The sequence below is a fragment of the Macrosteles quadrilineatus genome, unplaced genomic scaffold (assembly GCF_028750875.1).
Source record: "Macrosteles quadrilineatus isolate MER2022 unplaced genomic scaffold, UCM_ALF_1.0 Scaffold_4__1_contigs__length_99947679, whole genome shotgun sequence".
In the NCBI taxonomy this organism is placed as follows: domain Eukaryota; kingdom Metazoa; phylum Arthropoda; class Insecta; order Hemiptera; family Cicadellidae; genus Macrosteles; species Macrosteles quadrilineatus.
In genome coordinates this window covers 34131745-34145678 of record NW_026542597.1, presented here as the reverse complement: position 1 = coordinate 34145678, position 13934 = coordinate 34131745, and the positions used below count along the sequence as shown (strand labels likewise).

The following is a 13934-nucleotide window of genomic DNA, read 5'->3' as shown; positions in this document are numbered from 1 at the left end:
TGTATCAAAATCTTCACCTTGTTATAAGCCTTGTTCTCTTAATTTTCTGGGTACCGGTACTGTGTAACTTCCTTTAGTCTTTGGTTGAAATGCCAGAGTGACAAATAGTAGTTTAAATATTGTTTATCTATATTTATAAAAGAGGAAGTTTGTATGTATATATAGGGCGATTGATAAGTGTGCCAGCCGTTTTATTCGATAACTATAAGAGATATCAAACAAATTTAAAAGGAAAGTGCCTTGGATTTTTTTTGTTAAAAAAATTGTAGTCAAGTCGAAAAAATTATTTTAGCCGCCATTTTTCCAATATGGCCGCCAACTTTGATTTTTCTTATGGAACACCCTGTATTTTATGATGTATTCCGGTAGAAAATGTAATTTTAAGACGATTTTATTCTTGTAATTTTTTTCATAAACCTAACAGTTTCAAAGATAATAATGGTTTTAAGTTGTGAAATATCATATAGTTTTCGAATAAAACATCTGTCATGCTTGCTTAGACCTTTATCAAAACTCTTTCTCATACCGAAACTTCAAAACTTAAACCATTATTATCTTTGAAACGCTTAGGTTTATGAAAAAATCACTAGAATAAAATTGTCTTAAAATTACATTTTTTACCGGAATACATCATAAAATACAGGGTGTCCCGTAAGAAAATCAAAGTTGGTGGCCATATTGGAAAAATGGCGGCTAAAATATTTTTTTCGACTAGACTACAATTTTTTAAATAAAAAATCCAAGGCACTTTCCATTTAACTTTTTTTGACATCTCTTATAGTTTTAGAATAAAACGGCTGGCACACTTATATCAATGACAGTAATGAATCTTTCAGGCATTATTAAGCATTATTCAAGGATGGTTTCTGTGAAGTTTGGTGCAGATCCGTCATAAGGGCTCCGCCCTAGTGGCTCTGGAGTTTCCTATATTAACCATATGAGTACTTATATTTAAATGGAATTAAAGAATCTTAACAGCTGGTTCATCTAGACAATTTGATTCTGTGATGTTCAATAGCATTAAAAAGTTAATAGGTTTACCAACAGGTTGCAGCACTATTATTTTTAATTTATGACAACAGATAATTTGCAACCCAAAGGTGAGTGAGCGTAGCGAACGAACTTCATCCTGGAGGCGAGTTAGTGTAGCGAACGAGCTAAACCTGAAGGCAAGTGAGCGCAGCAAACGAGTCCCAGCCTATAGCAAACGAACTTCAACCAGGACGTGATTGAGCGATGCGTCGAGCTCATCTTGAAAATGAGCGAGCATTTGACATAAAACCACATTAGGACAGGACGACGTCTGTCGGGCCAGCTAGTAATGGTTAAAATAATATTATAGTTGGTGAAATAACTGTAAATTAGTATGTACATCAGAATGTACCCACTCGATCTATACCGGCAAAACACACCTTAAGTTTGTCTTCAGCCAGTGTGTGGTGAATCTATAAGGAGTACGTATAATCATTTGTCTACAAAGAATGAGTAGACAGGTTATGGTGAGTGCCTCTTAAACCCAGAGTGCATTGAAATATAATAATAATAATAATAATAATAATAAGTTATAAGTTATAATAAACTTGTGCACTCCAATGGATACATATAATGGAGTTAATATTGGTTCCTAATTAACTAACAACCCTCCCAAATACCTGCCCGAAGCCCGGTACAAATTTAAAATTAGAAATTCAAAAGAAAAACCATTACAAAACTACCCTAGACGAGAAATTTTGTTAAAATGCCCTCCTTGACCTGTTAGGACAAGTGATTATTCTCTAAAGGTTGACATAATGTTTTACCATCCACATAATGCCAATTAAGTCAACCTGACGCTAACTGGCCGGGGTCAAACGTTGAAACCCTAATTTGTGTACTACATAATATGTAAAAGGAAATTATTAAATAAAAACTGCGCACAGAAAATATGTATATATTTAATAAACCTATAAATAATTCCTTAGTGTATCTGACAAGTTTACAAAATCACACTATAAAAATACTGAGAAAAGAAGTTCCTTGGTCACATAGACGTGAAATTATGTAACTTAGTAAATTCATATAAACTAAGCAATATATTTATATAAATAAACAGTTATATATTTAAGGTATATAATCCTCATATACATTATGCTTTTGATAATTCTTCCATAACTATATTGTTTTCAGTAACATATAATTAACTTATCTGTACAAAACAAAAATTATAATACATATAAACAGCTTAATAAAATAAAACTATAAAGCCAGAAAACTGCAACAATAACAATGTCTAAAAGAAAAAAGTCTACTTGTAAAAATCAAACTAAGCTCATTTGAAAATATCTACAAGAAAAAACAATACACTACAATAAATTGACTCAAAAGAGAAAATTTACAAAGGTACATAAGAAAAATATACACTGTTAAGACGACTTAAGGGAAATACGTAGGCCTAGGCAATAAAAATATACTCTTTTTTAAAGGACCTAAAAATTACCTTAAAATGTTTTCAATTAAATTTAACATACAAATTTATCAGCCTTAATTCTTATTATTTGGCAAACATAAATTAACTACCTAACATACCATAACCTGGCACATAATAAAATAAAATATTAAATTCATGGAGTTTACAATTATCCTTAAAATTTATCCAAAAATATACCAACAAGAACTAGTGTTGTTGGCCTTTACTATAGATTAGTAGCCTTCTTTTTACGAAATAATGAGGATAAGACGTTCTGTCGCTTGTCTTTACGAGGGCCGGCTGACTGTTGTTCGTTTTCACTAGAACTCTCGCTCGGACGCCTCGAATCTGTGTTGGTAACGAACGTCGCAGGCGGAGGTGCAACGTAAGGTGGCAATGTGGACGATCTGTTTACGTTCATGTTGATGTTGGGCTAAAAAAAACCATCAGATTTCTGTTAGAATACATCATTTGACAAAAAAAAAATATAATATATTTTGGAATAATTTGCAAAGGGCAGACCAATGCAAATCTCCCTTTTTAGTTTGACTTGAGCTAAGAGTTAATCAGCACAGGTTTTTTGTTTTGAATAAACAACATTGTAAAAATATAATTTAATTAGGCCTACCTGGTTATTATTTGGTTGTCCAGCTCCAATATTTCCATAAACTGAAACAAATTCATAACCTTTATGAGGAAAAACAGATAAGAACAAAGAACTATAACAATTGGATATTTTATAATTTTATTACTAGCAATGTAAGTAACCCTATAAAACATTATCAAGCCTTTGAAATGGGACTTTTGTGGCGAGTAGTGATCAATACTTATTATCACAATGCGAATAATAACTCTAAATAGTTAAGTTTTAGTTGTTAAGTCTTCATAGCATATTCAGAACTTAGTTAAAAGTTAGCTGTTTGAACAAAATTGTTTGTAATAAAAATTATACATTAGTGCTCCGGGTGAGCGAAACGGGAATATTTTGTTTAATTAGAACAGGCAAAGAATGTTTTTCAACGGAAAAGTAATGTCTGGGACAAATAAAACCATAAGGTGTCGATGATTGGTAATAGCATTGACTATTGAGTGAAGCTGTGAAGTTGGTAATTACTGATGAGGTTAGCTGAATGAAAATGAGCTATTTTTGTATACAAAGCAATATTTTTCAGCCATGTTAATTTTTATTCTAAAACTGGCTACGACTTTTAACATAGGAATAAAATGTCTAGTTCTATCCATGGTCCAGAATTGTGCCAACGAAGATCTACACTCTACAATCAGTGGTCAAGTTGAGTTACTCACTGGTGCCGTGCCGATAGCTAGAGTCTGCAGGCCAGGGGTTCCTCTGGGGCTGGATAGGAACTCCTCGTAGAGGCGGCGCAGACGTTGGCAGTGGCGGCGGCATCTCTGCAAAACAAACTTTCAGTTAACAAAACTTGCTGCCATTCCATTGACAGCTCCGCAGTGTACTTCAATATACTGAAAGATGCCAACTAAACTCCAATCATGTACAGACAAGCCACTGTGAAAATCTTGAATTGTGCTTGTCTTTTCAGGTGTAAGAAATTATCGTGGAAAAGAGTAATTAATAATTTGTAGCTTGCATGATTAAATGCACCCACTCAGTATTTACCTTGTTGAGGGTGAGAGTTGTGATACCATTCAGAGTCTCCGTTGTGTTGATTGTGAGAATTACTGAGTCGAGAATTACTTTGAGGATGGTATGACTGCGGCCTCGGGGCGAGTTCTACATCTGTAACAGACGAGAACATAAATATATCATCAACTTAATACTACATAATACTTTTTATTTACAGTAAAGTCAATGCTACGGTCATCAACACGTATGTTAGAAGAAAATTACTGTAAAAACGAATCCAACAAAGATTCTAACGTTATTCGAATATTTCGGATTTATAAAAACTAACCTGGCCGTTGCCGCAGTGTGGGTAGTGGCTGAGAGGGCACAGACTCGGTGGAAGAAGTCCTGACAGGTATGGGTGGGGGAGCCGTGCGAGGCGGCACCACCGGTACTGGCACACGGGTGGCTGAGCTGCGCCGGCGCGCCACCTCTGGCGTCGACCCTCGGCTAGAGTCTGAGCTGACGTCCGCCGGCGCAGACAACGGCAACTGGTGGTCTTGGCCTGGCGAACCCTGCAACACAAATACAACTATGTATCAAGATGTCATTTCTAATATGTACAGCCATTTCTTAATATTGCTATGATGGATATAACTGCTCGAAATTGAGGCTCACAAAAAATGTATCATACATTTTACTTATGATTTGATCCTCTAAACCCTTTAACAATCCATTTCTCCAATCACTAAGTCACCACATGAATGTTAGATAGGGAATTGCATCCACTGAGACTATTTAGGTGCACATGGGAATCATTTATGTAACGTTTTTTTTTTTTTAATAGCGTCTTGGACTAGTAAACCAGACATCAATGGTCTGAGACCGTTTTGCCGTATGCACCTACTTAACATGTATAACGTAACAGTACTTATTTTTTTGAGGACACCCTGACCTTTACTATACCCCAGTAGTTAATGATGATAGGCAGTTAATGGTTTTAAAATAACAAAAAAAGTCAGAAAGAGGTGTATTAAATAGGTAAAAAAAGGTGTTATTACAGAATTACGAATCTGCATTTCTTTGGTATCCATTACACAATCAAATTAAATCACTAATTTAAATAATTAAATCGGTTCTTCCCCAAATCAACAGGCACCCCTACTACATTCTGTTGTACCTTGTGAGTCTCGTCGTAGCTGAGCAGCTGTAGGCTGGGAGGCAATTTGGCGTGGAAGCTGACTTTGTTGACCCAATCCTCCATCTCCGCCTCACTGGACGCAGCAAACAAGAACTCCGATCCGTCAGTGCAGCACAGTCTGGAACATAGTCAGGTAAGTTACTTTGTAAACAATTTTTATAAACATTCTCGAGTAAGCAGCTGTTGTACTTGAATACTTTAGCCATATTGGTGTTTTAAATTCTGTCTAGTAGGTTAGCTTAAATCTATGTTAGTTGATTTTTTCAACAACTTACAAAATACATTGTGCGTGTTACCACTATTATTTCCAACAAACACTTAATCAAAATAACTTCATTTACCATTAGCCAAAAGCGGCCATTAGGAATTAAATTAATCACACCTCTCATTTAATCGTCTGGTAAAGCTTTGGCTACCTCAATGAGGTGTATTGATATTCATTGAGATAAGTTACATATAATTAATTTTTATACCGATTACTTGAATAAGATTTAATACCTGAAGACATGTTTTCTCTTGACATAATCGTCAGCCTTTTCACACTTGGCTTTGAAGATGATGACAGGAGACGTGGCTGCCTTGCTGGATACAAAGTCATCCTTGTCCTTGAAGAAGCACAACAGCTGACCACAGAGTACTGTAATGCAAACACAGAGATTGATGAAACAGCTAATTTTATCAACTACCATAACAATCATTGAGATTGGGATGCCACCTAGGGGCATATTTCAACACAAATATGACTGAAGGATGAGTGTAGAATGGTGTGAGATGATCTGTGTAGCTTTGTTACTGACTAAGATCAGCTGTGTAAATTAGTCAGAATCATTTATTTAAAGCCCATCAATCAGGGACAGCTGGGTCCAGTTTCAAACCATTAAAAATATTATTTTCTGTTAGACGAGCACTATAAACACTCTGCTACTCAACCAGTCTATGTGGAGGCATCTTTACTAGCAATGGACTTGAAGTATGACAATGGAGAAATTTTCAACATACTTTCTCGTCACCCCGTATAATAGTTGGTCACTTTCGATGTAAGCTTAACATTTTATTTTACATAAGCTAAGCTTATGTAAAATAAAATGTTTGTTTTATAAGCTTTAATTTAGGGCCAGAGAACCAAAATGACAAGCAAATCTTAACAAACGTTTGTTTCCACTTCAACCCAATTTTTCCATAACTTGACAAAACTAATACATCACATGTAATTAGAGTAGCCAAACTTAGTGTTTGGTCCATGACATTGTCAATAACCAGTTACAAATTACAAAAACGGTCATTGTTCACTGATGAAAATATTCATTTTAAAACTGCAAATTGGAATACAAGTTATGAATTGGTTTATGCTTTGATGGAAACAGGATTTGCAATACAATAATACAATAATAATAGCAATACAATAATGTGTTGTAATGTTAAAGGACTAATTATTTCTAAAGCTGTACTTATTTTGACAAATCAGTGTCAGTTTAATCAATACTTTCCTTTTTAATTATTGTAGAAGGGCCTACTTTCAAACAAAAAATCACAGCTAGAAAATTTTTATCTAAATCAAGGATTAAAAAGAGTTTTAAACGATCATCAAGTCCTAAATTGCAAAATAGCACCCAAGAATCAGAAGAAATCCACAAAAGTGACTCACCGGTATAGAACGACTTCCATGATCGCACGGCCGCCTTCTTGCCTCCACTCTGCAGTTCGTGTTTGCGTTCCAGAACGCCCTGTATCTCCACCGGAGGCAAAGCTTCCATCTGCTCCAAGCCCCCCTTCTGCAGCTTGCGGAAACTCTGAGTCCGTCTTCTCGTCGTGAAGCTCGGAGTTCTCTTGGGCTTCTTCATATCCACCTTCATGCTTTCAGCTCGTTTAACATCTGCACGATGAAAATAACAAGATAATTGCAAAAAGTTCAAACTATTGCAAAAATCTAAAATGTTTTTATGTATTGTCTCAAGAACATGAATTGAGAACACATTTTTGTCAATGACCTTTTTTTGGAAATTCAAGTGCAAAGTCATGTTTATTAGTAAAATATGTTCATAACAAATGAAAATTGGCTTAAAATTAAAACGTATTGGTAATTTTAGTATTCAAAATATCTGTTATAGTTAAAAAAGGATTCTAGGAGTCACTAACAGACTTAAGACTTCTAAAAGTTACCACACAAGATGTTACAGGGATTGTTTAAAAATACTTACTCAATCAGGTTACAGACTACTCAGATAGTCTGTGTGATGTACAAAGAAAAGATTTATCTTGTTATATGTTTGAATGTATACATTATTTTGTTACATTAATGAATGGAAATTAATCTACAGCTAGTGAAATGTACAGTGAGTTTACTTAGATTTCAATAACAAAAAACAAAAACAAATATTCCAAATATTTCCTCGTTTGTAAGATACCAATTTTTCTAGAGGAGAAATATAGAAGTAAAACTTTACCAACAATTTATTTTAAGACTTTGCACAATTAATGTTACAGTTATTGTGTACAGTTACTGAACAAAGTTATTGCATACAAAATGACATTTACCTTTTCTGCCCAGACGATCACCCAACAAGGATGAGATGCTGCTTGACTTCTGCAGATTGGAGACAGTATCGTTATCCTGGGAGAACCTGAACACAATTGGGACGGATCAGTTTACGTTGGTATCAGGAATATAGTAGGGCATAAAAATATGGGACAAAATATAAAGGTCAAATACACTTCATAAGAAGTGTAAAGGTTTAAATTTTGTTCAAATTGCTTATACAGTGTGTTAAATAAATGTAAATGTAAGTAAACAGTCAAACTCCGGGAAATGGTTCTAGGGGTAAAAGCTAAGAGAAAATCAAAATGAAACCATTCCAAAACTCCCTTTGTTAACTAGATAACGGCAATTTTGTAATTTTACTTGAACAACTTATTTTTGGATTGTACCTACGGATCTCTCTGAAACCTGGTATGCATGTTAAGGGTGCGTTCTACCTCAGCTCGGGCTTCAGTAACTATGTTGCGCCATTGAACAGCGCCGTGAGAAGCGCTTGCAGACATTCACGGCAACTGCCTTTGTAAACTACCCATACATACTAGTAAAAAACCATGAGTGGGCTTTTACAGAACAAAGAACAATCTATGCGACCCTGGTTTTAGAATTTTACAGTAATAATTCTGCAATGAGTTAAAGCAGTTTAAAGTTGCTGTTATATGACTACATTCAAAGATTTTCAGGCTTGGTACGATATTAAACATATTGAAACCACAACGATCTAGATAGTTTAATCATCTTCAAAATGCCACCCTAACTTTGATCTACGTTAAGTATAGCCTTCAGAAACACTGTTGCTCCAGACCCTTGCGTTTACACAAAATGGCAAGGATAGAGCGCACCCTTAAGGTAGAATAGACCCGTTCTAGAAAAAAAGTTATCTTGGACCAATTTAAAACTTTAAAATGGAGACAGTTTTTTTTCATTTAAATTGCGAAAAATGGCTGATTTTATGAAAATAATGTCAGGAACACTTTTATTTAGCATTTAAAATTTTCCACCAAACGACACCAAGTTCAAAAAGATCCATCAAAAATTGCAGAAATATCCAAATATCACAATTGAATTTTTAGTTGTAAAATGAGATAGAACGAGGCTAAAATAGTCAGATAGCTCTTCATTTTGAGGAATATGATTGAATATGATGTTATGTGATTATTGGAAAATAAATAATAAATAAATAAATATTATATCATTATATTATAAAAAAAAAAAAAAAAAAAAAATAGCAGGTATTTTGAAATTTTGAATTGGACCAAGATAACTTTTTTCTAGGGTCTCTTCTACCTTAACATACATACCAAGTGACAATAGGAGGAGGATGGGGAAGGAATCTTTCGATCAAAATTGTTAAGCAAGACAAAAATTCAAACTACAAACTATGTATATGACACTATTGTAGGCATATTTCTTAAAGAAATGTCAATAAAGAAATTGATTGATTGAAGTTTCATACAAAAAGCATGAGGATAGCAGGCTTACCTGAATGGGAAAGAGTCCAAACTGGCACAAGAGACACAACACTTTAAATTATACAAACAAAATTATAACATTTCACTGTCACTTAACATTTTCAACTAAGGAAGAGATAGTTTTTTAACTAAGAAAGAAAGGCTTTCTTGTGCCAATTTGTAAGACTCTTCCACATTTAAGTAATAATGCTATCCTTACAAAAAATACTGAAAACCTAGGCTCTTGAGCTCTATTTAACAACCTCAATAAAAAGCGTGTTTTTTATGTGAAACAACTATATAATGATTCTAGACGTAGCAAAGCCTTGTATACCTGAGCGCCTCCATGTCGGCCACAGCTGATCGAGAGCGTGCCAGCCCGTAGGAGCCCTGCGGCAGCGGCCTGTCCAACGGCACTGGGGGCTCCAACCGTTGGGGCTCATAGCTATCATGCATCAAAACTACTTAGTCAACATGCACCATGCAACTAGACACTACTGAACCGTGCTTCAAGTACAATATTGGCCAATTCATGCAAGTAAAGCAATGCAATGCAAGTAAAGCTGGTGATCTGTATTTCTCATCATATGTAAGAGTTTTATTTGGCTCGTATTCAAAAGGATTCAATCTGCCCTGAATTTGCTTGAACCTTGGTTAGACAGGATCAAAGTGAGTGCAAAAAATGTTATATTATTACAGTTAGAGCTCAGGTAGACTTGAAACCGTTTGTAATAATAATTACAATAGATGAAATAAGGCTTTAAAACTTGATAAATTTAGAAAACAAAATAGTTATGATAAAAAAACTTTGTACAAAGCTGACCCACTGAATATTAGGTTACATTTATAGATCAATATCACACTGTTGAATTCAACATTTTGGGAAAACAAGAGATGTTCATTGTGCCTAAAATAACCTGTAAAACCACTTTATCGTTAACTGTCATCACATGTTCTCGCATTTGTGCAATGATACGTGTTTTGTTAGTTCATGTTGGTTTATGAATTTAATTCTGTGAAAACACAAATCATGCTTTAACATTCCACATTTGCCTACTGCTAATCAAGACTACTGCAACATAAACATTTGGTTGTTGTTACAATGAAAATTTAAATGTGCTAAACGGTCCTGATTTCATTGATGTGATGATTGACATTTAATTTACTCAAGGTAATTAAAAAAAAAAATTTAAAAATGCTATTACAATTTTAATTCATCATATAATATCCTTTAATGGAATAATTGGCACAATTAATTAATGTAGAAAAGATAAGAATTTTGACACAAATATTTAGCGATATACGATATACACTGATCACATTAAATTTTTTATAAAAGAATCAAGATTAATTCATCTTTTTATTCTAAAGAACTAAAAAGCTGAGAACAACCCAATGCATCCGCACAAGTGCAAACTATGCCTACTGTTGCCAGCCATTTATCTTAGTTCAGTGGAGGAACTAGCTTCTAAAAAAATATTGTCAAATAAATAAAAAAAGACCAAATGCAAAAGTGCAGTCTCGCTACTGCAGGGGACAAGTACACATAATTTGTACGGCTCCCGGATCTCTGCGGAAAAAATGATTGAATGAATAAAAAAAGGAAAAGTTAATAAATAGTAGAATAATTTATATGAAACAAAATTATACATATTTTTTGTTACTCCATTGTGCAAAAAGAATTAGTAGAGCTAGAAAAAACAAATTCTAATATTTCAGTAAATCTTATAAATATTTTACTACATAGAAAAAGTTATGCGTATCAACAATCTACCACAGGAATATATGATCATGCATAGTTTAAAAGCCATAAAGGATTTTAAAACTCAACCAATCTGAAAGACAGGTTAGAACGATAGACAGAATCAGCTGTCTTTTACATTACTTTAGGAAGCAGAACCAAGCAGGTTACTACGCCAGAGCAAAGACTGATTACAAAGGTGTTACAAAATTAAGTTACCTTGAGTCAGCCAGTTCGGAGCCTCCGTTGTGTTCTGGGACTGGCCTAACTTGCGTTCCTGTCCTGCGTTCACCTTCCTTCCTCCGCTCCTGTACAAATAATTATATTTTACGCCACACTACAACTTCCCACTCAAGGATTTAGTCCAGAAATCAGCTGTTTCCACCACCTTAATCAGATGGGGTTTCATTACGTACTACTGCACTGTAATGAGCTTTTACCAGACACCAGCCAATTATATTTGACAATGAGTGAAAAAAAGAAAAAAAAATCACAAACCTTAGAGATTATGAGTAAGGTAGTCTTGATAGCATTATTTAGCATTAATGAGAGTGTTTGATTTAGAAATGGTTTGGTTTTGTTACTAGCATTAGATACAGTAAATTGCTCCTTTAATTAGGGCCGTTTACTAAAATAAACCAAGTTGGAGTTAAAAGGAAGATGTCTTCAGATCCAACAGTGCTTGGAAAATTTATAGTTGGGATTAATTTGAATCGTTTTTACTGCCTATGCTTTTTTCCAATGAAGAGTTTTCCAAATAAGATTACAGTTTTCTTCATTTTGCCTTGTTTAGAACTTAGAGTTTCTCAGCCTTATCAAAGTGATGATTTAATTTCTCAAAGAAAAAACGGACTTTTCAAAATAAATTTAAACCAGCTCATGCTTATTACTTATATGCATTGTTTACACCAGATCCTTGAGACAAGTTAATGCATGTCATTTTCACAACTTACATCAGTTATCCTTTGGACCTCCTTCCTCTTCCGAGCCTCCAGTCTCTCCCTCTCGAGTCTCTCTCTCTCCGCTTGTCTCTCAGCCATCTCAGCCTCCCGCTGCTTTTGAAACGCCTTCTCCAGCTGCCAGGACAGAATCACAGTTTACAAAACCACAGTTGATAGTAGCAAAACAATTATTGAGGACATACTTGCAAAGCGAAAGTTTTGGGAAAAAATGTAGTCGAAAAAGAAAAGCTAAGGTTTAACCACAACATAAATAATATATTTGTTTTGGGACAAGTTTAAATTGTGAAGAATTTCTCACACTTCTTGTAGAATCTCTCTTTGTAGTGCAATTGCCAAAATTAACACAATTTGCGTTAATTATTTGTACAACTTTGATAAGTCTCAAAATTATTTTGTTACAATATCATTATTAGCTGAAGGAATAGTAATTTTAAGAGCTACTAAGTAAAACCAGGTGGGATTAAGCACAGAAAACATACTACTATAACCCAGAATGCCAACCGCATGGTAAAAAGCATTAAGTGTTTTGAGAGAGCTTTGCCTGTCAATCGTAGGCAGCGCCACCAGCGTTGCCATGCACTCAGCATAGCAATGCTGGTGGCGCTGCCTACGATTGACAGGCAAAGCTCTCTCAAAACACTTAATGCTTTTTACCATGCGGTTGGCATTCTGGGTTATAGTAGTACGTTTTCTGTGGATTAAGTTAGCAACAAAGAAAATGAAAGAGAGGTAGAAGACAGCTAAAGAGAAGTAGAAATGAAATCAACATCAAGATGGTTTGAACATGTAAGAAGAGAGCGAAAAAATTAAATTCCAAGGAAAATGAAGTTCATAGAGATAGAGAACAAAAATAACCAACAAGAAGTTGGAGAGACATAGTGAAGGTACGGTGGGATATGGCTAAGTTAATGACAGGAGAAGATGGAGAGGCTTACTTGATCCAGACCCGGGAATACGCAGAACAGAAGAGAACCTCATTATAAGACAAAAACCCACAACAGCAAAGTTCCAAGAAAGGTGAGGTTTCTTGCATATTTCAGTAACTTTCAATCTATCTGCTCCAAGTCTATTGACTTACCAGTGTAATCCTCCTAAGTGCCTGGAACTTATCTTCTTGAGCCTGGATGGTCTTCTCAAAGTCCTCGTGTTTCCTCAGTAGATCCTCGACCTGAGGGATGGATTCTCCCAGTTTGCCGTCGTGAAGGATCGGCTCCCGAGACACGATCCAGTTCTCCAAAAGGTCTGCTTCTCGTTTGAACATCTACAAGAAACGTGTTTTAATTAATCTTGTAAGGTGACATATTCCTAGATGTAATTTAATATATGTGATGTTGATGTAATAACTATCCAAAATTTACTGCAAATGAACATTTAAAAATGGGAGCAAATCTGTAGACTTTTAACAAAATTACTTTTTTACCTGAGTGTCCAAGTTCTGTTCGTAGATGACTTTCCGTTTTTCCCACGTGTCATCTAATACATTTTTCCTCTGCTCCAAAACTCTTATTTTCTCCCGAATCTCATTGCTGAGGAAGTGATCCTGGAAAAGAAAATATTTTTTTAGATGAGATTATTTTTACACACACAACACAAGAGGGTAAGAATGGTTACGGTCAGTTAACATAATTTATAAAAGTAGTTTTATTTGCTAACTGTACAAAGTATATGATTTTACAATGTATAAATGCTGTCAATGCGTTTAAACTGTAACAAAACATCAGAATTCGTAACAAACAATTACAGTACTAAAACACAGTAATGATTTAACCTGACTTACCAGGGTTTTATTTGTTGACTTTAGTTCGATCACAATTATTACAATTATTATCGACTTACAATTATTAAAAGTACAAGTTGTAGTATCATAAACCATCTATTGGCAGTGTTCTCATCTTCTGATAAGAAGATGAGAACACTGCCAATATTATAAACACACCTCAAACCCGTAGAAATCAAGAATTTACCACCAATATTTTTACTTATTTATGCTAAAAATCATAATGCTGGATTTAAATATC

General features: G+C 34.6%; 1 protein-coding gene across 4 annotated transcripts in view; it reads right to left on the bottom strand.

Annotated features, from left to right (window-relative positions):
- Positions 1-1914: 1914 nt before the first annotated feature.
- The window catches only part of LOC128992220 (spectrin alpha chain, non-erythrocytic 1), a 125654-nt gene continuing 113634 nt past the window's right edge, over positions 1915-13934 (bottom strand). For 3 of the 4 annotated variants that reach the window (XM_054415690.1, XM_054415687.1, XM_054415688.1), the window contains 14 exons: positions 13337-13456; positions 12995-13177; positions 11908-12030; positions 11174-11262; positions 9548-9658; positions 7765-7850; positions 6875-7102; positions 5728-5866; positions 5209-5347; positions 4378-4603; positions 4083-4202; positions 3752-3856; positions 3075-3115; positions 1915-2879 (listed from right to left, as the gene is read on the bottom strand). In XM_054415690.1, coding sequence (XP_054271665.1) covers positions 2673-2879; positions 3075-3115; positions 3752-3856; positions 4083-4202; positions 4378-4603; positions 5209-5347; positions 5728-5866; positions 6875-7102; positions 7765-7850; positions 9548-9658; positions 11174-11262; positions 11908-12030; positions 12995-13177; positions 13337-13456 — 1917 coding nt within the window. In that variant the 3' untranslated portion in view covers positions 1915-2672. The remainder of the gene's footprint in view (positions 2880-3074; positions 3116-3751; positions 3857-4082; positions 4203-4377; positions 4604-5208; positions 5348-5727; positions 5867-6874; positions 7103-7764; positions 7851-9547; positions 9659-11173; positions 11263-11907; positions 12031-12994; positions 13178-13336; positions 13457-13934) is intronic. The other variant, XM_054415689.1, reaches the window with a different exon arrangement.